The sequence below is a fragment of the Procambarus clarkii genome, chromosome 3, assembly GCF_040958095.1.
Source record: "Procambarus clarkii isolate CNS0578487 chromosome 3, FALCON_Pclarkii_2.0, whole genome shotgun sequence".
Lineage (NCBI taxonomy): Eukaryota > Metazoa > Arthropoda > Malacostraca > Decapoda > Cambaridae > Procambarus > Procambarus clarkii.
The window spans coordinates 22,932,731-22,957,681 of record NC_091152.1 but is presented as its reverse complement, the minus strand read 5'-3'; the positions used below and the strand labels follow the sequence as shown (position 1 = coordinate 22,957,681).

The 24,951-nt window shown below is 43.8% G+C and overlaps 2 protein-coding genes across 2 annotated transcripts in view; both read left to right on the top strand.

Annotated features, from left to right (window-relative positions):
- Mtp (microsomal triacylglycerol transfer protein) overlaps positions 1-24,951 on the top strand; it is a 253,595-nt gene that overhangs the window by 98,726 nt on the left and 129,918 nt on the right. The gene's annotated exons all lie outside the window — the stretch shown is intronic.
- On the top strand, positions 2,335-12,967 carry LOC123765350 (uncharacterized). The gene is made up of 3 exons (XM_069330033.1): positions 2,335-2,440; positions 3,094-3,330; positions 11,468-12,967. Exons 2-3 carry the CDS (start codon positions 3,118-3,120, stop codon positions 11,501-11,503), a joined length of 249 nt encoding a protein of 82 aa, XP_069186134.1. The 5' UTR covers positions 2,335-2,440; positions 3,094-3,117; the 3' UTR covers positions 11,504-12,967.

Sequence of the window (24,951 nt, the reverse complement as noted above, 5' to 3'; positions counted from 1 at the left end):
GGTGCTTATCCAGTTCTCTCTTGAACACTGTGAGGGGTCGGCCAGTTATGCCCCTTATGTGTAGCGGAAGCGTGTTGAACAGTCCTCGGGCCCCTGATGTTGATAGAGTTCTCTCTGAGTATCTGTTGCACCTCCGCTTACACCTCCGCCTCCGACACAATTAGAATTCCAGAGAACAACATAGAGCACATACAGGTGTCTATAGACGAAGTGGGAAAAATGCTCAAGGAGCTAAGCAGTTGGTCCAGATGAAGTTTCACCATGGGTTCTGAGAGAGTGTGCACCTGAGCTCAGCATTCCACTTCAACTGATTTTTCAGGCATTCCTGTGTACAGGAGTTGTAGCTGATGTGTGGAAAAAGGCTAACATAGTTCCAATCTACAAAAGTGGCAGCAGGGAAGACCCCCTCAGTTATACAGCTGTATCATTGACAAGAGTAATAGTCAAAATATTGGAAAAAATAATTAAAACTAAATGGGTAGAACACTTGGAGAAAAATTATATAATATCAGACAGACTGTATGGTTTTCGATCTGGAAGATTCTGTGTAATGAATTTACTCAGTTTCTATGATCGAGCCACAGAGATTTTACAGGAAAGATATGGTTGGGTTGACTGCATCTATCTGGACCTAAAAAAGGCTTTTGACAGAGTTCCACATAGAGGTTGTTCTGGAAACTGGAACATTATGGAGGGGTGACAGGTAAGCTTCTAACATGGATGAAAAATTTCCTGATAGAAAAATGAGGGTCGTAATCAGAGGCAATGTATCGGATTGGAGGAAGGTCACAAGTAGAGTACCACAGGGTGCAGTTCTTCCACCGATAATGTTCGTTGTCTACATACACGATCTACCAGATGTAATACAGAATTATATGAACATGTATGCTGATGATGGTAAGATAATAGGGAAGATAAGAAACCTAGATGATTGTCATGCCCTTCAAGAAGACTTGTACAAAATAAGTATATGGAGCAACACTTTGCAAATGGAATTTAATGTGAATAAATGCCATGTTATGGAATGTGGAATTGGAGAATATAGACCCCACACAACCTATAAATTATGTGAGAACTCTTTAAAGAATTCTGACAAAGAAAGGGATCTGGGGGTGGTTCTAGATAGAAAACTGTCACCTGAGGACCACATTAAGAACATTGTGCGAGGAGCCGATGCTACACTTTCTAACTTCAGAATTGCTTTTAAATACATGGATGGAGAAATATTAAAGAAATTGTTCACAACTTTTGTTAGACCAATGCTGGAATATGCAGCGGTTATATGGTGCCCATATCTTAAGAAGTAAATCAACAAACTGGAAAAGGTGCAAAAGACATGCCACGAATTGGCTCCCAGAACTGAAGGACAAGAGATATGAGGAGAGGTTAGAGGCATTAACCCTTGAGCTGCTAGGGGCCATTTTGCCTTCAACACCCACAGGCGCAAAAAAAAAAAAAATCCTAAAAATTCTTTCATCTTATAAAAGTGTTCATTTGTGTTCCCTGATCACGGGACAATAAAAAAAAATCGTTGGTGGCATATTTTGGCCACAATAGGGTGAGGAAGTCTGGCAAAAAAGAGAGGCGTTGACAGAGCAGTTGCCAGACGAGGTCCGCTCCGCTACAAAGATATTTTTACCTAATTATTTCAATGTCTGATTTTTTTTTTTTTTTTTTTTCAGTAATATTATTCAATAGTGTGTATTGTGATATATTTTTATAATAAAATGTGTGAACCATCGCTGTACTCAAAATTATTTTTGCCAGACTTCTATGGCCTATTGCACCCAAACTATGTCACCTACGATTTTTGTTTATTTTTCCCGTGCTCAGGGATCGCAAATCAACATTTTTAGAAGACGAAAACATTTTTTAGAATTTTTTTTCTTGCGCACAGGGGTGTAAATCTCCACAGGACCCCTTAGCATTTAAGGGTTAAACTAACGAAACAGAGGTGCCGGAGAAATATAAGAAAATTCATTTTTGTAAACAGAGTGGTAGACGGTTGGAACAAGTTAGGTGAGGTGGTGGTGGAGGCAAAACCGTCAGTAATTTCAAAGCGTTGTATGACAAAGAATGCCCTACATGGGGGGGGGGGAGGGGTAGTACTAACGTGCGGGGGGCTAGTTGCATGGAGTTTTGCTTGTTTTTTTCCAGGGGAGTTATTTTGATCTTTTAGGATGTATATTGCGCAGGTTAACCAGACAGTGATCTGTTTTGATTCGTGTACCTTTCTGGATCCTTTCCCAGTCGATGGCAATTTTGACATACTTTAAATGTAAAGTGCTCATAGATCATTGCTCCCAGTGCCTCTCTGAGGGGGGCCAGCATCTATGGCACGAAACACCAGTACCACGTTGGCGACACAGCTAACCTGACCTGTATATCAGCCAGGTCACGACCTCCGGCCCAACTGACCTGGTTCATCAATGACGAGGAGGTTAGTATTGTGTAGGCTCTGTTGGGGTCAAAGTTCACAGCCAAGTTGACCTTCCAGCAAGGTTTAATAATAAGATTTCTCAAGGCGATGAGTCACAATGGCTGAAGAATGTTGACCAGACCACACACTAGAAGGTGAAGGGACGACGACGTTTCGGTCCGTCCTGGACCTCACAATCGACTTGAGAATGGTCCAGGACGGACCGAAACGTCGTCGTCGTCCCTTCACCTTCTAGTGTGTGGTCTGATCAACATGATTTGTCAAGATTTAGCAGCCAGTTCCCAGGGTATGTTCATTCCATCCAGCGGCCGACCCCAAAGACTCATTAACATAATATTCATTCAAAATAGACATTTTCTCGTATATAAATTAATATTATATATTAGCATATTATACATATTTAAGTTAGGTAAGAGTTAGCTTTCGTTGTTTGTTATATGTATATGAACTAAATGAGTGAAGAATTTCAACCAAGTCCATTCCATCCAGCGGTCGACCCCAAAAACGCATTCATAAATTTTAACATGGATGTTGATTAAAAATAAAAAAAATTCTCAAACATAAATTAATATTGCTTTACAATAGCATATTGTACATATTTAGGCATTGGTTAGGTTAGGGTTGATGTGTACTTCCCCCCCTCCCCCCTACAGGCACCCATACAGTACCTAGTACCCATGACCAGTAGCCAGTACCCCGGAGGACTGGTGGAGACGCGTCTGGGGCTCCACTTCCGGGTCACGCGTCAACACTTCCTGGGAGGAGAGATGACGGTCCGATGCAGTGCCAAGATCTCCAGCCTCTACTACAAGACCCAACAACACAGTGTCGACGGCCACATGACCTACAGCGTCCCGTCATGGAGTCCAGAGACGTCTCCGCCGTCTCCGGTAGGCTCGGGTTGTAGGGTTGTAGGGTGGGGTTGTAGGGTTGTAAGGGGAGGTTGTAGGGTGGGGTTGTAGGGTTGGAAGTGTCAGTGAAAAGTGTAGTGTCAGTGGTACGCTTATATTTCTCATTATTGGCGTTACTTCATTTGCGGTCTTGGCTCAGGAAGTTTATCATTGCAGAGTCTACAAGCTTCTGCCTCCATGTACCTGGCTCCCCTGAGAGTACCTGCATGTACCTGGCTCCCCTGAGAGTACCTGCATGTACCTGGCTTCCCTGAGAGTACCTGCATGTACCTGGCTCCCCTGAGAGTACCTCCATGTACCTGACTCCCCTGAGAGTACCTCCATGTACCTGACTCCCCTGAGAGCACCTCCAGGTACCTGGCTCCCCTGAGAGTACCTGCATGTACCTGGCTGTTACGAACCCGGATCCAGCGTCCGAGCGTGGAGCAGTGACAAACACGCCATCTGTGGGTCAGCTCCCGAAACCCCCGCCAAACGAACGACGACACCTAGTGAGGACAGCGTGTACTGGCCTCGAGGACCAGTTTCCAGTCTGGTTCAGCGCTCAACACCGCCGCTCCTGACCTCTGGTGAGGTGGTGCTCCGACGACAGCGCCATCTATGGACTGGATACGTCAGGTGTTAGTATCTGAGCCTGTGAGTGTGGTGTATTAGTGTCCCAGTTATTGATGACGTGTCTGTTTACAGAGTCGACCTGGGACCACTGTGTTGACGATTGAGTCAGTCTACCCGAGGCAGCCAGTCTCCATACAGTGAAGTTTGCTGCAGCTGTCGTGACGTCGTCCCCCCGGAAGAACACTGTGGTGTGTTTAAGCCTGCCAGTGGAGTGGCAGTGGAAGGATTTACCCGGGACCGACCATTGGAGACGATAATCCACTGGGGTATTGAGGACAGGAGGGTGATTGGTGATATCACACGAGACTCCTGTCTAGGGCGTACCCCTTTTATCGTTCGTGGAGTGGCCGTACCAGCCTTGGTGGCTCAGTACCTGCCAGCAGACCTGCTGGACGTGTGGTTGACGGCCTCCACGACGGTGCCCCCAGTGGACCTGTGTTGTGGCTGACCTGTGGCCAGGGTAGGCTCGGCGTTCTCAGAGGACACGTCTTGAGGCCACGAAGAAAGCACCGCGGACTCAGCACCTAGCTTCGAGGATCCATAGTCTCCAGCAGACTACAGTGTTGATCCCCTTTGTAAAGTGTTAATACCCCTCCCCCTTGTGTACGTTTTACTTTTATATATTTAAATGGTGATGGTGAACATTATATTATATTAAGTTCTTAGCTTTCTTTCCCTACTCCGTTTAAGTTACTTGCGTCACGGATCTCATCCCTTGATAGCCACTACTGGCTTGGGAACGGATACATATATCTTCCTCTAACAACATCAGAGTGAGAACCCCGTTGCGTCCCGAGAGGGCCGTAACATAATTGGCATCCCCAGCGGGATCCGTCCCCTTGTTAAGTATGTTTGACAGGGGTGGTGAAGTGGCGTAATCCCTGTATATAATTCCCCCTGTGTGTGACGATTGTGACGTTATACGTCCTGTGCGGTGCTCAGAGTGACTAAGTGCGATATTGTGCAGTGCGGTGCTCGCTGTGATTAAGCGATTAAGTGCAATATTGACTAGTGCGGTGCTCAGTGATTTAGTGCACTATTGTAGAGCGAAGTGTTCGCTTGGACTCAGTGCAATATTGGGTAGTGTGGTGCCCGAAGTGATTACGTGCAATATTGGCAAGTGCAGTGTTTGGTGCGATAAAGTGCAATATTGGCGTAGAACAGTGCTCGGTGCGTTAAGTGCTAACGTGTAAGCAGTGTGTTAAGTGCTAAGTGTTCCATCTGTGACAATGGCAGACAAAGCTACCATCGATGATCTGGACGAGGTTCAGGCTTTTCTGAACAGAGAGGATTGTCTTGCCAGATTAAAATATCTGAGCAAACCAGAGCTTGTACTAGTGAGCGCCTACCTGGAGATCAAGATCCGCGCCAGTGATTCCCGTGTGGAAATATTGTCCAAGGTTCACCGGCACTTGAAGGCAGAAGAGAAACAGGAAGGCGAGACTCCTAGTACAAAGGAAAGTGCAGACATAGCTTCCATGGAAAAGGAAGATAAAGGCAGCGACGTTGACAGTGATGCAGGCGAGCTTAATATCAGCTTCCTAACAGTCAAGATGCGTGCCCTAGAGATCAACCGTGAAATAGAATGGAAGAAATTAGAAATGGAACGAGAGAGACAAGATAAAGAATTAGAGATGAGACGTTTAGAATTAGAAGAAAGGAAAGCAGAGAGAGAAAGAGAAGAGAAACGAGAAAGAGAAGAACGAGAAAGAGAAGAGAAACGAGAAAGAGAAGAACGAGAAAGAGAAGAGAAACGAGAAAGAGAAGAACGAGAAAGAGAAGAGAGACGAGAAAGAGAGACGAGAACGAGAGAGAGAAGAACGAGAGAGAGAAGAACGAGAGCGAGAAAGAGAACAACGAGACAAAGAGGAAAGAGAGAGACAACATGAACTAGAAGTTTTGCGATTAGGCGGTGGTCGGAGGCAAACAACGGACACCAGTAGTTTCGATCCGGTAAGAAACATCAAAATGGTCCCCAAATTCCATGAGAAGGAAGTGTCAAAATTCTTTGCAGCCTTCGAGAAAGTCGCTGCCTCTTTGGAGTGGCCAAGGGAGAATTGGGCCATCATGATACAGTCAGTCTTGACTGGGAAGGCCCCAAATCGCCTACTCTACGTTATCCCTTGACGACTCCAGCGATTATGACAAGGTGAAGAAGGTTGTGCTCATGGCGTACCAATTGGTACCTGAGGCGTATAGGCAAAAGTTCAGAAACCTGAAGAAGACCTCAGAGCACACTTTCACCGAATTCGCTACAATCAAGGAGCGACTTTTCCAGGAATGGTGCGCCTCTCGGAAAGTGGAGACCAGGGAAGACCTCGAACAGCTGATTCTGCTCGAGGACTTCAAGGATTGTTTGTCTGGAGACCTCAAGACATACTTAGAAGAGCAGCAGGTGGAGACCTTGAGTGCAGCAGCCACCATGGCTGAAGAGTATATCCTGACTCATAGGCCGTCTGCTAAGTACGTCCCGAGGAATTACCAGCGCCGGTTTTGACAGACCTCACGAAGAAGAAGAAGAAAGACCCGTCCCACAAAGTGCTAAGAAGACGCCCCCAAGTAGCCCCCGAAGAACAAGTCCTAGCAGTCCGAAACACCGGAGCCCGAGGAGGAATATGGTGTGCTGGACTTGTGGGCAGAAAGGGCACATAGCTGCTAGGTGCCGAGGCAGAAGAGGTGGCAGCGCACGAAGGGAGGTGATGGTGATGAGCTGTGTTACACCACCAGCAGGAAACCAGTCTACGACGAAGCAGGAAGGACCAAGTTTGTTGGCCCCTCACACTTCAACCGGGTATGTAACGAGTGATCATACTGGTAGATCAGTTGTAGTGCTCAGAGATAGTGGAGCAGCCCAGTCCCTGATCGTGAAGAGCTCGTTACCCGAGGGAGTAAGTGTGGATGGGAGACCAGAGGTTATCCTGGTTGGGTTTCCTAGGACGCAGTACATCGCCCCCTTAGTGCCAGTACACCTTGACTCGCCTTATTTCAGCGGCACAAGTGAGTTGGCAGTAGTCGATACCCTCCCTGTGGCTGGGATTGACGTGGTACTAGCCAACGACTTGGTGACCGATTGGAGCAACAATCATCCCAAGATAGCGGACGAGCCTACCGGAACAGCACGGTCTGAGGTAACAGGCAATGGTAATGTCCAGGTAAGGACAAACCCGGATGTAACATGTTTAATTTGTCCTCTCGCCTACAGATTGAGAACTATCTAGCAGTGTCTCCTGATTCTTCTCTCGACAAGGAACATGAGGTTACGATAGCAGAAGTACCTGAGCTAGAAGAGAGGCCTTGTGTGCAGACACCCACGGATACCAACGAGTCTGGAGCGAAGGCTGAGGTGTACTTGCGGTATGGCAAGTTACAGCGTGTAGTGGGCCAGCCAGAGATTCCCCAGACGTCAGAGGTATGTGAGGTGTGTTCAAAAGGTCTAGTGCCCTCTTCGGTCCAAGCCAGGCTTGTGGATGTTGCCGGCTATGGACATGACAAGTTCAGGAAGCTTATCCCTCAATTGGCCCAATGTTTCCTATCGGTATTTTGTTTGTTTTTCGTATGTGTTCTTGTTTGTGCTCTCAGTGAGGACCGGTGGACGACCCGACGAATGATGGCTCCCATGAACATCGCGAAGAGGTCCCAGGGATTGGAGAGTTGTACTGCAAGTGTTGCAGTTGAAGAAGGGACCTGGAAGGTAATGGTTGATACAGGAGGTACGGCATGTGATAATGTGAGTGACTGTTTCCGACAGGTTGACACCCCCCGCGTGACTGCTGAGCCTCAACACAGCGTTATACGGAACGTTGGTCGACCTGACGGGGGCAGAGCGAATGCCATCTTCGGTGAGCAAGCAGCTCTGTTGGAACTAGGTGTGGGCCTAGTAGAAGAGTGTATAGTAAGTACTGACTTGCCCATTGTCGCTATCACTCTGAATTATCAGACCCCTGTATTCCAGGTTCCTGTCTCCCTGAAGGACCATCGGACTGGCACCAGAAATGCCGTCTGTGGTCAGCCGTCATCGGTGCCACGACATAGAGAAGTGTCGAGTCACCCCAGATCGTGTCAAAACCAATCCGTACTAGAGAGGTGTGAGATGATGCCCCTGCTTGACATCGCAGTGGAGATGTGGACGATTATATCAGGCAGATCATTGCCTTCTATCTACAAGTTCCCTTTGTGCCAGGGTTCCTCAGTACAGTTCTGTAGACGTGACAGCCTCGACATCCCAGATTATAAAGCATGTGTGTCCATTTGGAGTTGTGTCGTCGTACTAATTTGGTTTGTGTTTCTTTTTATAGAACCCCAAACCAAATTCTTTTTGGTGGGGAGGTGTTACGAACCCGGATCCAGCGTCCGAGCGTGGAGCAGTGACAAACACGCCATCTGTGGGTCAGCTCCCGAAACCCCCGCCAAACGAACGACGACACCTAGTGAGGACAGCGTGTACTGGCCTCGAGGACCAGTTTCCAGTCTGGTTCAGCGCTCAACACCGCCGCTCCTGACCTCTGGTGAGGTGGTGCTCCGACGACAGCGCCATCTATGGACTGGATACGTCAGGTGTTAGTATCTGAGCCTGTGAGTGTGGTGTATTAGTGTCCCAGTTATTGATGACGTGTCTGTTTACAGAGTCGACCTGGGACCACTGTGTTGACGATTGAGTCGGTCTACCCGAGGCAGCCAGTCTCCATACAGTGAAGTTTGCTGCAGCTGTCGTGACGTCGTCCCCCGGAAGAACACTGTGGTGTGTTAAGCCTGCCAGTGGAGTGGCAGTGGAAGGATTTACCCGGGACCGACCATTGGAGACGATAATCCACTGGGGTATTGAGGACAGGAGGGTGATTGGTGATATCACACGAGACTCCTGTCTAGGGCGTACCCCTTTTATCGTTCGTGGAGTGGCCGTACCAGCCTTGGTGGCTCAGTACCTGCCAGCAGACCTGCTGGACGTGTGGTTGACGGCCTCCACGACGGTGCCCCCAGTGGACCTGTGTTGTGGCTGACCTGTGGCCAGGGTAGGCTCGGCGTTCTCAGAGGACACGTCTTGAGGCCACGAAGAAAGCACCGCGGACTCAGCACCTAGCTTCGAGGATCCATAGTCTCCAGCAGACTACAGTGTTGATCCCCTTTGTAAAGTGTTAATACCCCTCCCCCTTGTGTACGTTTTACTTTTATATATTTAAATGGTGATGGTGAACATTATATTATATTAAGTTCTTAGCTTTCTTTCCCTACTCCCTTTAAGTTACTTGCGTCACGGATCTCATCCCTTGATAGCCACTACTGGCTTGGGAACGGATACATATATCTTCCTCTAACAACATCAGAGTGAGAACCCCGTTGCGTCCCGAGAGGGCCGTAACACTGGCTCCCCTGAGAGTACCTCCATGTACCTGACTCCCCTGAGAGTACCTCCATGTGCCTGGCTCCCCTGAGAGTACCTGCATGTACCTGGCTCCCCTGAGAGTACCTCCATGTACCTGGCTCCCCTGAGAGTACCTCCATGTACCTGGCTTCCCTGAGAGTACCTGCATGTACCTGGCTCCTCTGAGAGTACCTCCATGTACCTGGCTCCCCTGAGAGTACCTCCATGTACCTGGCTCCCCTGAGAGTACCTCCATGTACCTGGCTTCCCTGAGAGTACCTGCATGTACCTGGCTCCTCTGAGAGTACCTCCATGTACCTGGCTCCCCTGAGAGTACCTGCATGTACCTGGCTCCCCTGAGAGTACCTCCATGTACCAGGCTCCCCTGAGAGTACCTGCATGTACCTGGCTCCCCTGAGAGTACCTCCATGTACCTGACTCCCCTGAGAGTACCTCCATGTACCTGACTCCCCTGAGAGCACCTCCAGGTACCTGGCTCCCCTGAGAGTACCTGCATGTACCTGGCTCCCCTGAGAGTACCTCCATGTACCTGACTCCCCTGAGAGTACCTCCATGTACCTGGCTCCCCTGAGTACCTGCATGTACCTGGCTCCCCTGAGAGTACCTCCATGTACCTGGCTCCCCTGAGAGTACCTCCATGTACCTGGCTTCCCTGAGAGTACCTGCATGTACCTGGCTCCTCTGAGAGTACCTCCATGTACCTGGCTCCCCTGAGAGTACCTGCATGTACCTGGCTCCCCTGAGAGTACCTCCATGTACCAGGCTCCCCTGAGAGTACCTGCATGTATCTGGCTCCCCTGAGAGTACCTCCATGTACATGGCTCCCCTGAGAGTACCTCCATGTACCTGGCTCCCCTGAGAGTACCTCCATGTACCTGGCTCCCCCTGAGAGTACCTCCATGTACCTGGCTCCCCTGAGAGTACCTCCATGTACCTGGCTCCCCCTGAGAGTACCTCCATGTACCTGGCTCCCCTGAGAGTACCTCCATGTACCTGGCTCCCCCTGAGAGTACCTCCATGTACCTGGCTCCCCTGAGAGTACCTCCATGTACCTGACTCCCCTGAGAGCACCTCCAGGTACCTGGCTCCCCTGAGAGTACCTGCATGTACCTGGCTCCCCTGAGAGTACCTCCATGTACCTGACTCCCCTGAGAGTACCTCCATGTACCTGGCTTCCCTGAGAGTACCTGCATGTACCTGGCTCCTCTGAGAGTACCTCCATGTACCTGGCTCCCCTGAGAGTACCTGCATGTTTAAAATTTTAAAAGCAGCGAATCACCTTCTGTGGTTGAGTGTTCAATAAACCCCTGAACTATATGTTTAACACATCTCTAACCCTGTCCATGGAGGACAGAAGAAAATGTATATATGCTGGTTAGCATTGTAAATGTCTGGCCACGTCTGTGGTCGAAAATAATAATAATAATAAAATATCCAATGTGTTCCAGTTTCCAGACTGTTTCTCTTATGGGGAACTCTGTCGAAAGCCTTTTTTAGGTCCAGATAGATGCAGTCAACCCAACCATCTCTTTCCTTTTTAGGTCCAGATAGATGCAGTCAACCCAGCCATCTCTTTCCTTTTTAGGTCCAGATAGATGCAGTCAACCCAGCCATCTCTTTCCTGTAATATCTCTGTGGCCCGATCATAGAAACTGAGTAAATTCGATACACAGGATCTTCCAGATCGAAACCCATACTGTCTGTCTGATACTGTATCGTTTGTCTCCAGTTCTACCCATTTAGTTTTAATTACTTTTTCCAATATTTTGTATGTGTGTGTATTTACTATTTGTGTCTGCAGAATCGAGCAATTAGCTCTGGAACCCCGCCTATCTAACCAATTTATTTGTCCTCTATTATGTCTACTACATTTCTCTAACACACACATCCAGGAAGCAGCCCATAGCAGCTGTCCAACTCCCAAGTACCTATTTACTGATAGGTGAACAGGGACAACAAGGTGAAAGAAACTCTTCCAATTTGTTTCTGCCTCTGTCGGGGGCAGAGTTGTTAATTGTTAACTAACCCGGGCCCTTAGAACTATGATCCCAGAGCGCTGTCCACTCAGCCGCGAGGCCCCCAAAGTGTGTGTGAGTGTTAAGATTTATTACCAATTTGCAGGTTGTGGCCCAAGAGCTGGAGGAGCGAGAGCGGTGATGGTGATGGTGGTGGTGGCAGCGTTGGAGAGGTGGTCTTGGTGATGGAGTGATGGTGAGGGAGCACACAGTCACCGTGGATTAGTCACTGTGTAAAATTTGATTTCAAAGAACCGTTAACCGGTTTCAGAACTCGGCAAAATGGCCAAGTTCACCCTGGCTTATATCATGGCCGTAGGCCTACTCGCATGTTGTCTCCGCAGAGACCTATAATATATAAATGTCTCAATACTTTCCTCCAATAAGCTGTTCAATTTTTGAGTCAATGGAGAAACATTTTCTCACACATGTTTGGCCAAGATTTATATGCCAGTCACTCATTGGCTACCTCTACCCGCACCTTTATGTAAATAACCAATCACCATTGAGATCGCTATCCTTTTTTAGCGCGCGGCAAATGACTCGGCCAATGAGCTTCGGGCACCAGGATATGAACGGGCCAATCACTGCCGTTCGATGAAACTTTCCTAAAATAATAGAATTTTAATTGACTTAAAACCTAATAATGTCTATTAGACTACACTATATATTCGTTATTGACTTTTTTAATGTAAATATTCTTAAATTAATACCACCTGCCAATTCAGCATCAGAAAATGCTTCAAGAAAAATTTAACATAAAAATACCATTGCTTCCTTTACGTAATATATAAAGCATCGCTTTGTGATGAATACAGAAGAAAAGCCTCTAATTATTGTTATTTTTTTCTGAAATGTGTGAAAAATTTGCGTTTTTTTAATGTATTAATAAATTATTTTGTACATGATTTTTAGTACAGGCGTGATAAGGTATTATGGATTTACATTTTTAAGTGTGGTTTAAGAATAATTTTTTTAACTCATATTTCATTCTAGAATCTTCTAGATTGTGTTAATATTGAACATGATGACTGTGAGGGAGAAATTTCTCTCTCTCAGAAAGTTTAGTAAGTTGAAATATATTTATATAATTTTTATGTGAAAAAATTAAGTGATTGTAATGAAATTGTTGTGTATATTGTAATTATTATGTAATTATGAAATTCTTCAACGATACTCGCACACAATTCTAGTCTAGCTAGTTTAGAAACTTTATCGACATTTTTCTAATATATTATATATACACACATATATAGCTACTGTGCATAAATAATTGAATATATTGCTATATATCTCAAGATCTTACTAGCTTGGAGTCATCAGTTAACCTAAATAGCATAAAAGATAATGTGTAATAATCAGTTTATATAATATAAATTAAACCTAATTCTTTACCTGTTCCTAGGGGAAATTTTTTTTCAACTTCTTGATAATTAATACGTCCTTAAAACTTATGTCTTATCCAAAGCATTTCAATATTTACATAGTGAAATTGCATTTTATTAACTATATACTTCCACATCTAGATTAAGAAATTGTAACCCATGTAAATAATTATCTTGTTTATTCATGCTCATTAAAGTGTGATTATATGCAAAATTATACATTCTTCTTGTTTGAATTTCCCTCTACAGTTCCCCTGTGCATTGTGTCTCCCACAGACACACACCAGCCCGGCCTATCGCGGTCACAACGTCACTTAAATGGTGTACTAAGTTGCATGAACTTAACCTAGCCTTTTGACCCTCAAAAAGAAAACGAGACATTGCATCATTTTTGTGTGTGTGAGCTGCTATGATTATTATTATGTTATATTTTGGTCGTTGGGAACACACACACACACACACACACACACACACACACACACACACACACACACACACACACACACACACACACACACACCACACACAAGGCAATGTACACTAATATAGATGGGATTACAAATAAATGATCTTGGAGAATGGGCACTAAAAGAAAACCCAGACATAATAGCACTCGCAGAAACAAAGCTAACGAAAACCCTAACAGATGCAGTGTTACCACAGAAATACTGTGTTATGCGGAAAGACAGAGAAGGAAGAGGAGTATGAGGTGGAGTAGCTCTGCTGGTAAAAGGCTGGAGTTTTGAGATGGTTATTCAGGGCTGTGAAGGTTTCAGTAACTACTTAACAGGTGCCATAGCAATTAGAGAACAAAAACTTATAGTTGTAATCATATATAACAGGTATACCATCAGACTAGTCCCAGAGCTGAGAGGTAGGAGTTATGATGAAAAGCTACTGCAAATAAACCTCACGTCGCTGGAAGACAGAAGAGTCAAGGAAGACATGATCACCACCTACAAAATTCTCAGAGGAATCGAGAAGGTAAATAATAACAATTTAACATGGATGTACGCGAACCCATCACTTAGTACTGTACCCAAATGAACCGCAAAGACATTAGATAAAAACTTTTTAAAAGAGGTTAATAGACCTTAATAACTCTTCAGAGGTTAATTGGCCTAAATAACCCTCTAGAGATTGATAGGTCTTAATAATCCTCCAGAGGTTGACGGACCTTAATTAATAACCCTTCAGAGGTTGATAGGTCTTAATAATCCTCCAGAGGTTGATAGGCCTTAATAACCCTCCAGAGGTTGATAGATCTTAATAACCCTCCAGAGGTTGATAGACCTTAATAACCCTCCAGAGGTTGATAGGCCTTAATAACCCTCCAGAGGTTGATAGGCCTTAATAACCCTCCAGAGGTTGATAGGCCTTAATAACCCTCCAGAGGTTGATAGGCCTTAATAACCCTCCAGAGGTTGATAGGCCTTAATATCCCTCCAGAGGTTGATAGGCCTTAATAACCCTTCAGAGGTGGAAAGGCCTTAATAACCCTTCAGAGGTTGATAGGCCTTAATAACCCTCTAGAGATTGATAGGTCTTAATAACCCTCCAGAGATTGATAGGCTTTAATAACCCTCCAGAGATTGATAGGCCTTAATAATCCTCCAGAGGTTGATAGGCCTTAATAACCCTCTAGAGATTGATAGGCCTTAATAACCCTCCAGAGATTGATAGGCCTTAATAACCCTCCAGAGGTTGATAGGCTTTAATAACCCTCCAGAGGTTGATAGGCCTTAATAACCCTCCAGAGGTTGATAGGCCTTAATAATCCTCCAGAGGTTGATAGGCCTTAATAACCCCTACAGAGGTTTATAGGCCTTAATAACCCTCCAGAGGTTGATAGACCTTAATAACCCTCCAGAGGTTGATAGACCTTAATAACCCTCCAGAGGTTGATAGGTCTTAATAACCCTCCAGAGGTTGATAGGCCTTAATAACCCTCTAGAGGTTGACAGACCTTAATAACCCTCCAGAGGTTGATAGGCCTTAATAACCCTCCAGAGGTTGATAGACCTTAATAACCCTCCAGAGGTTGATAGACCTTAATAACCCTCCAGAGGTTGATAGGTCTTAATAACCCTCCAGAGGTTGATAGGTCTTAATAACCCTCCAGAGGTTGATAGGCCTTAATAACCCTCCAGAGGTTGATAGACCTTAATAACCCTCCAGAGGTTGATAGACCTTAATAACCCTCCAGAGGTTGACAGACCTTAATAACCCTCCAGAGGTTGATAGGTCTTAATAACCCTCCAGAGGTTGACAGACCTTAATAACCCTCCAGAGGTTGATAGGTCTTAATAACCCTCCAGAGGTTGACAGACCTTAATAACCCTCCAGAGGTTGATAGGCCTTAATAACCCTCCAGAGGTTGATAGGTCTTAATAACCCTCCAGAGGTTGACAGACCTTAATAACCCTCCAGAGGTTGATAGGTGGTCACTTGTAACAGAGTAGACATATAAACGTTGTATTTTGACAAAAGTTCACACACAGACATATAGGATTCAAGCAGTGTAGGATTCGTGGGTAGTCTGGTAGTTTGCCTAATCCACTAATCCACCCCAATCAATCAAATCATCTCAAGAACCTCCCTGTGGCGCAGTGGTAACACACTCGCCTCACACTTCGCAAGCAATTTGGCCAGAGTTCGAATCCCGGCCGGGAGGATTGACTGGGCGCCAATCCTTAACTATAGCCTCTGTTCACCTAGCAGTAAATTGGTACCGGGAGTTAGTCAACTGTTGTGGGTGTTGCATCCTGGGGAGGGCCAGTAAGACCACCCTGGGGGGGAAGGGGGGGGACCTCGGGGCCAGATTCACGAAGCAGTTACGCAAGCACTTACGAACCTGTATATCTTTTCTTATTTTTGGCGGCTTTGTTTACAATTATTAAACAGTTAATGAGCTCCGAAGCACCAGGAGGCTGTTTATAACAATAACAACAGTTGATTTGCAAGTTTTCATGCTTGTAAACTGTTTAATAAATGTAACCAAAGCCGTCAAAGATTGAGGAAAGATGTACACGTTCGTAAGTACTTGCGTAACTGCTTCGTGAATCTGGCCCGAAGGATAGGAAACAGGAGATGCTTTTCTCCCTCACAGGGTTGTAAACCCGTGGAACAGCCTACCCGCTGAAGACGTAAATGCCAAACGTGGACCCCATACCAAATCAAATAATATCCAAATGTTTATTCAGGTAAATGTACATACATAGCAGATGAGTTACAAACATAATGTTGGATTTATAGACAGAGGTAGTACATATAATGCCTAAAGCAACTAATACGCTTAGCGTTTCGGGCAGGAAAAACACTTAGATTAAAACTTAATAGTAATTGAGATTAAAGTATATATTATGTAGACAAAAATAAATGGGGGGGGGGCGGGAACATGGCAGAAATCAGCCATTATACAACTTGGTCAACAAACAGTATTGTTTGAAAATACCAAGACGTGGAGTTGACAATTTGAGGGGTAGAAATTTTAGCCAAATATCCCCCGTTTACTAACTGTAGGTAGTAACTGAGTGATTGTAACCTATCCACCGCTGCCCACTGGATGGGGGGCGGTGTAACCTATCCACCGCTGCCCACTGGATGGGGGGCGGTGTGCAGGACAAACATATCAATTGTGACACTAGCTCTCCACATATGTCAGTTGCTTAATTTAGAACCTGTACTTGAGGTCGATCTCGAACCCATTGTTGATGTGATGACTTATATTGAATTTTGTAACTAGCTCATCAAGATTGTAACTTGCTTAGCTAAATGAATTGTGGGGTTCAGTCCCTGAGCCCATTATGTGCCTCTGTAACCCTTTCCACTACCGCCCACAAGATGGGTATGGGGGGCATAATAAATGAACTAAACTAAAAAAAAAGGTAGGTTACAGGGAGTTAATTAGGTATAACTTAGTTTTTATCTTAAACTGGTTGAGAGAGGTACAGTCTTTAACATGGTTGGGAAGGTCATTCCACATTCTGGGTCCCTTGATTTGTAGAGCATTTCTAGTTTGATTAAGTCGTACTTTTGGAATATCAAAACTGTATTTATTTCTGGTGTGGTGCTCATGGGTTCTGTTACAACCTTCTATGAAGCTTTTGAGGTCAGGATTGGCATTACAGTTCAGCGTTTTATATATGTATAATACACATGAGAGAATGTGCAGTGACTTAATGTCTAACATATTCAGAGATTTGAGTAGGGGTACCGAGTGATGTCTGGGGCCAGAGTTCGATATTGTCCTAATAGCAGCTTTGTGTTGAGTAATTAGAGGACGTAAATGATTTTGGGTAGTAGAACCCCAAGCACAAATACCATAGTTGAGATATGGATAGATAAGGGAGTAATAGAGCGTCACCAGGCCAGGGCGAGGTACATAATATCTGATCTTAGAAAGAATGCCAACAGTTTTAGAAACTTTTTTGATATATTTAGAATGTGTCCCTGGAAATTCAGCTTGTGGTCGATGAGAACGCCAAGGAATTTACCATCAACTTTGTTACTAATTTGGGTATTGTTTATTCTTAGATTAATTTGATTAGAGGATTTATTACTAAACAAAATATAGAAAGTTTTGTCAATGTTAAGGGTGAGTTTGTTGGCAGTTAGCCAAAGATGGACTTTATTTAGCTCAGTATTTACAGTGGCATTTAGAGCAAGGGGATCAGGACTGGAGTAAATGAAGGTTGTGTCGTCAGCAAATAGAATTGGTTTGAGGTGTTGGGAGGCATTTGGAAGGTCATTAATGTAGATGAGAAAGAGGAGAGGGCCAAGTATGCTGCCCTGAGGAACACCAATGTTGATGGGTAGGGTGGGAGAAATGGAATTATTCACAGCAACATACTGGAGCCTGTCAGTAAGGTAAGACTGAAGGTATTGCAGGGAGTGTCCTCTGACTCCATAATGATGTAATTTAAGAAGAAGGTTTTGGTGGTTGACAGTGTCAAAAGCCTTACGCAGGTCCACAAATAACCCAACAGGGAACTCCTTTTTATCAAGAGCTGCGTGAATCAAGTTAACCATACTAATAAGTGCATTGTTAGTGCTTTTTTTGGGTCTAAAACTATATTGGCAAGAGCTAAGTATATTGTGTTTGGCTAGATAAGAGTAAAGCTGCTTGTAGATTAGCTTTTCAAATATTTTTGACAAGGTTGGTAGAATTGATATAGGTCTGTAATTGTTGACATCAGTGAGATCACCAAATTTATGGACTGGGGTTACTCTCATTTTTTATAGAATATCCGAAAAGATTTGGAGTTCAAGTGATTTATTGAAGAACAATGCAATGACAGGAGCTAGAAATCTGGAGGCTTTTTTGTAAATTAGGGATGGTATCTCATCAAGGGCACTTGACAATTTTAAGGGAAAGGATTACCTCATTAACATCAGAGGAGTTAGCGGGAGTTAGGTACAGAGACTCTGGATTGTTACCTGTAAGGTAGTCTTTAATATTAGTGAGTGAGGATGGAATATCAGGAGAAAGGGATGACCCAATGGATGAGAAGAACCTATTGAATTCAATAGCAGTGTCAGAGGCTGAAAGCACACCATCGTCAATGGATAAGACTATTGATTTTTTTTTCATAATCTTTATTATCCCAATATTTGGGAAATAGTGCTCCAGGTTGCTCTTAATTTGGGTAAATTTATTTTCGTAGTATTTTATTTTGGCTCTCCTAATTATTTTAGACAGCAATGATGAGTAAATCTTTGAACCTTCTTTGGAGACGACTCCTAACCTATACTTTTTCGCAAGGTCATGTTTTTATTTGTTTTTTATTAATAGATTTAAGTATACCCCTGACAGCTGAGTGGACAGCGCTTCGGATTCGTAATCCTGAGGTTCCGGGTTCGATCCCCGGTGGAGGCGGAGACAAATGGGCAAAATGTTACTTTCACCCTGATGCCCCTGTTACCTAGCAGTAAATAGGTACCTGGGAGTTAGACAGCTGCTACGGGCTGCTTCCTGGGGGTGTGTAACAAAAAGGAGGCCTGGTCGAGGACAGGGCCGCGGGGACACTAAGCCCCGAAATCATCTGATTGATGATGAAGATTAAGCCACCCAAGAGGTGGCACGGGCATGAATAGCCCGTAAGTGGTGGCCCTTTCGAGCCATTACCAGTATCAAAAGATGATACTGGAGATCTGTGGAGGCGCAACTGCACCCTGCGTGACGGGAGATGTCTCCCGGACCAAGTGGTGACCAAATGGTGAAATCATCTCAAGATAACCTCAAGATATACCCTTTGTAACCATGGATTGTTTAACCTTTTATTTATTTATTTATTTATTTATTTATTTATTTATTTATTTATGTATTTATTTATTTATTTATTTATTTATTTATTTATTTATTTATTTATTTATTTATTTATTTATTTATTTATATACAAGAAGGTACATTGGGATTGTGATGATACAAAGCCTAGTAATTACATTCTTGTAAAGCCACTAGTACGCGCAGCATTCTGCCAGGTCCTTAATCTAAGAAAATTTTAAGTATGTAAATACTTGCAAAATTTCTAAAAATGATAACAGTTACATAGCAAGAAAAAAAATAAAAGATGAGAGAAAATTGTATGTATATTAAAGCACATAGGTAGCTCAGAGTGATTGCAATGACAGCTTGAATGATAGTTTCAACAAAAATTAGTAGGCACAATACAGCATATGGCTAGCACATAAAAGAAGACAAAAAACAAGACAAAAAGACTTTTTCTGTAAAACTTTTGCCTTATTTAAAAGCAAAACCAAAAAGTACCTAACTTCATCTATTTAGTTTCCTACACTGAGCTTTAAATTTGCTCTGTACCTAGTGTTACCCAATCTCCTAATTTTTATGTAATATCAAACAACCTTATCATTGTGTTCATTGCTGTCTTCTTTTATGTGCTAGCCATATGCTGTATTGTGACTACCATTTGTTGTCAACTACCATTTTAAGCTGTCATTGCAATCAATCATAGCTACCTATGTGCTTTAATATACTGTACCTATAATTTTCTCTCTCTTCTTTTTTTTCATTCCATGTAATCTGTTATCATTTTTTTGTCTATAAATTTTGCAAGTATTTACCTCCTTAAAATTTTCTTAGATTAAGGACCTGCCCGAAACGCTGCGCGTGCTAGTGGCTTTACAAGACTGTAATTACCATATTTGTATCCTCACATTCCTTATGTACATTCTTGTATATGCATAAATAAATAAATAAATAAATAAATAAATAAATAAATAAATAAATAAGACAGCATTTTTTTAAATTTTACAATTTCACAATTTTAGTTGTGACTTGTTTCGCTTGCATTGGACAGAGGGTGTTATAGAGGCTGAGAGTTTTCTGAAGAAATGTTTGTACTGCTATGTTGATGTTCACTATGTTACCCAGTTCAGTCTCCCAGTTGATATTAGCAACAGCAGCAATAAAATTTCTTATAGATGTTTCATTGTGCAGCCTAAAGCTAATCTTCATTGTATCTAGAGGTGGTTTATTTATGTTGGTTAGGTAAAATCTGGGATAATGGTCTATGGTCCTATCATTGATTATCCCTGAAGTAAGTGGAGAGGTTATGTTAGTCAAGATGTGGTTAAGAGCAGAGGCAGTACTATCAGTGATTCTAGTAGATCTAGTGATTAAGTGTATAAGGAAGCAGGAACTCATACAGTTGAGTAAACTAGCGGCCGGAGGGTTATCAGGCTCGTAGAGATCAAAATTAAAGTCCCACGAAATAATCAGATTGTAACAGACTAGGCTGTTGTAAGAATTATCCAGAGTGGTTTATCGACAAAAGAGAATGGGAAGCTGAGCCCGCATGGTGACCTGACCCCCAGGGGAATTCGCGGTGGAAATAACCGACGCTTTGTTCATAGCTGCGTATAATAAACCATCCTATAGTATTCAGTAATTTAGAGAAATTAGCCTTTATTCATTTTGCATTAAAATTGTATTGTATAATAGTACTGGATACAATATCAAGAGTATTCTAATTATTGAGTTTAAGTCACCACCAGTGACGTCACGAATCAGATCTAACTTGTGAGGCAGAGTGACCAGCGGTCATAGGTCATCAGGGGTTGACAGGTCTACTATTTCTCAAAGTTCAATTAACCATTTTGGGGATCGGGAACAGCTCTGCCGTTAGAGGCTTGTGTAATTTCAGTAAAATAATTCAACCAGTCTGGATCAATTAAGTACAACAGAGTTTAATTGTTATAACTTAAACCTTGCTAGTAACTTGGAAACTTTGACTAGGCGGAAGGTTACAATGTTCTTGTCTGGGGTAGACCAGACGAGGAAAAGATCAGTGTGGAAACGGAAGCAGCTGGGAGAGGTCAAACATCTTACCCTCCCCGAGACCAGCCCAACATCTTAGCTGGAAAACATAGAGGTATAGTTGCTATGGTTATGTATAGAAATAGTCTCATTTGCCATTCAGGTCAAGTAGGGAGTGTTAAAGTGACAGGGAGTGAACATATTTAGCCTTTTGTTTTAGTTTTCTTTTAATAAATTAATTAAGTTAAGAATTTGCATTTTTATTGTTTCCATGTGTTTTATGTGTAAACTTGTCCTGGTCACGTGGTCCACACGAGGTAAAGTTGGATTGGGCGCCGATTCTAACATCGAATCGGAATTATCATTACCGTGTAATTTATTCCACACTCAAGGTCATCGTATATAGTGGGGATCAAGCCCCTAGGTTGATTAATTAGCGTGATCGATCCAGACCTCGATCATTGCTCTTGTGTTACTGGTCTGGTGGTGGCAGCGTAGAGGCGACTCTAGAGTTTTGCTCAGAGCCTAGGTCACGTCATACTGGGTGTAGAATCCTAAGTCGGTCAATCGTCTTAGGACCACGTGGCGTGGAGTTGGCTTTGGTAAAAGTTTTGGAGTCCCTTGGTAGAGAATAAAAAGTAAGAATACGGGTAGAGGGAGTAGAAGGTAGAGAAGTAGAGAGAGGAACCCAACCCCGTGTTACAAGATGGCTTTTGTTCAGTCTGTTTACTAGTATTAGATGTCTAATGTTTGAAATGAATTCAATCCTGTGGATTGAATACCAATACTGCTAGGTGAACAGGCCCATTACGAGATGTGCCCAACAATTTCTGCCCCGCCAGATTCCTGACCCTGTCGAACCACTAGCGAGATAATGATTCGTCAGATAAATTCCGGTAAATTCCAATTCAGCCAAATATATCACAGTTTACCCACCGTCGCAGATCAAAGAAAACGTGACCATAGCCACGGGAGAGGAAGCGCCCGACGCCATCACAACAAGCGTCACCGGGAAGTTCTCCATATTATTCTGGTTTAACCTCGACAACGACTAAACTTCCGGACCCCCCTGCTGTTCCTGGGGCCTGCAGGAACACGTTCCGTAGTTCCTGACCACCGGGGCTCGGTACAGTTGTTAGGCGTTCCTATATAGCGGTCCGGGTCGTTAGGGCGCCTGGCGCATGTGTCTCGCTTGACAGGAGGAAGTGGATAGATTTTTTTGTTTTTCCATTTACCGTTTGGTTCTTCGGGCGTAGAGACTGTTTCCGGCGCCAGCTTGGCGGAGAGGTGCCGGGAGTTGGTGCGTCTTTATGGGCTCCTGGATTTTAAGTATGTAAATACTTGAAAGACCCAGACCTCCGGTCTGCCGGAGATCACTGGAAGTCGTTTTAGCAAGATTGACTCGAGCTTAGGAGCGGCCAGCATGATTCTGCTGCAATTGTTTACAGGACGCCTGACACGTTGTCTGGGGTCCCTGGGTGCCGATAGTCTTCCTGCTGCTTCTCTGTGTGGGGTTATGTCTGTCGCTCGCCTATCCAGTGGACACCAGAGGCTCGCCAAATGTATGCTAAAAAGTGCGTTTATTTACCCCAAGACACGGTAGTTTTTCACAGACGAGGAATGTGTAAACTGTCTCGAGGCTTTGGAGTTTACCCTACAAGGGAGCACATCTGGCACTTGTGTCATTGTGCCCCTAAATCAACAACAACATTATATCCTGGCCTAATATCTTTCATCAGCAGCAGTGTTCTCTCTCCAGCAGAGGCCTCAAGTGACTAGACAACTACAGCAGTCATCGGGAGACAACATTTGTGGCACCAAGCATAAAATAACGCTGTTTTAATTACCATATCCAGCAGCAGTCATGTGTCTCCAGGAAATGCCCGAAGTCCTAAGACAACTAATGCAGTTATCGGAAGAAGATGACCTTTACACAAACTGCACAGTCACGAAGATGAAAACCCATGAATGTCCAGAATGTGGGAGAGCCTTTGCCACTTCAGGGCATGTGAAAACTCACATGTTAGTGCACACGGGTGAAAAGCCCCACGAATGTCCTGTGTGTGGGAAAAGATTCCGTCATATTGGAACTGTGAAGTCTCACATGTTGGTGCATACGGATGACAAGCCTCATGGATGTCCTGTGTGTGGGAAAAGATTCCGTCATGTTATAAGCTTGAAGAATCACATAACAGTACATTCGGATGACAGACCTCATGAGTGTCCAGAGTGTGGGAAAACATTTAGTCATATTAGAGGTATGAAGAGACACATGCAGGTGCATTCTGATCACAAGCCTTTTGAGTGCGCTGAATGTGGGAGAAAATTCAGAGAACGTGGAGTTATGATAAAACATATTTCAGTGCATTCGGGTGATAGACCTCATGAGTGTCCAGAGTGTGGGAAAAGATTTAGTCGTCTAGGCACTATGAAGTCCCACAGAATGGTGCATATGGGTGACAAGCCTCAGGAGTGTCCCGAGCTTGCGAATAGGTTCAGTCTTCGAGATGTGAAAACAGAGAGGATGGTGCTTAAGGGTGATCAGCCTTATGAGTGTCCAGATTGTGGGAAAAGATTCAGTCGTTTTCCAAATCTGAGGACTCACATGGTGATACATACGAGTGACAGGCCTTATGAATGCCCTGAATGTGGGAGAGGATTCAGTAATCCTACAACTCTTAAGAGGCACAGTGTCGTGCATTCAGGTGATAGGCGTTACGAGTGTACAGTGTGTGGCAAAACATTTGGCCGTCTTGACACAATGAAGTCACACAGGTTCGTACATTCTACTGATAAGCCTTATGAATGTCCTGATTGTGGAAAAAGGTTCATGCGTCCTAAAAATGTGAATGTACACAGGAAAGTGCATTCGGATATTAAGCCTTATGAATGTCCCAAATGTGGGAAACGATATAAGTATCTTAGACATTTGAAAAAGCATGTGTCATTGCATTCAGATGTTAAACCTCACATTGCCTAGTGTCGTGTCTTAAGGAAAAAGGTCTTATTAGTTATTAATTAATTTAATTTGAAATCTTTGATTATTCAATAAGTTATGTTAATCCTTGGAGTTCAGTTATTATAAAAGGTGCCATCTGTCTGTGCAATAATAAAAAAATTAGAACAAACTTCCTATAAACTATACGTTTAATCATGCAAAACTTAAGATAATTAAAAATGTATATAATTATGTTTATGATTTGAATGCAATGGGAGGTTCTGTGTGGGTTAAGTCATTAGGTCCATGAACTTGTGGAGAGACAGTTTTACAGTATGCAGACGAGGAGTCACAATAATGTGGCTGAAACATGTTGACCAAACCACACAATAGAAAATGAAGGGACGGACCGAAATGTCGTCGTCCCTTCACTTTCTAGTGTGTGGTTTGGTCAACAATTTTGCTGACTCTTCGTGTAGGGGAGAGTGGTGTGATAAAGTTAGGCAGATTACATGTTTGCTATTTTGCTTTAGCTTAAACAGTGTGGGGAATAGCATGATTTATTTGCACATAATTGACAAAAAAGTGATTATGTACTGTACATAGGCCTACAGTGTAATATGTACACTTGTAGTGTATGTAAATCTGTTCCTGGCATAGCTCAAAGGAAATTCTTTGCAGCCCACCCCACCCAACCACTTGGACTAGTCGGTTCAGCATCAGTCTCATTTCTTGCAGGTCGGGGTTCAAACCCTGACCATGCAAGTGGTTGGGCACATTCCTTCCCTCTGTTGTATCTCGGGTCCTTGTCTTCCTGTGCATTGCAAGTGCTATATGGTTATAGTGGCTTGGTACTTTCTCCTGATAATTACCTTTCCATGCTACCCACCCATTTGCAGCTACATACAGTAGTCTTGATATTATCTTCCAGAAAACATTCTAATACAGGCGGTCAGCCAAATTGTGATTTGACGATAACGTCAGACCTA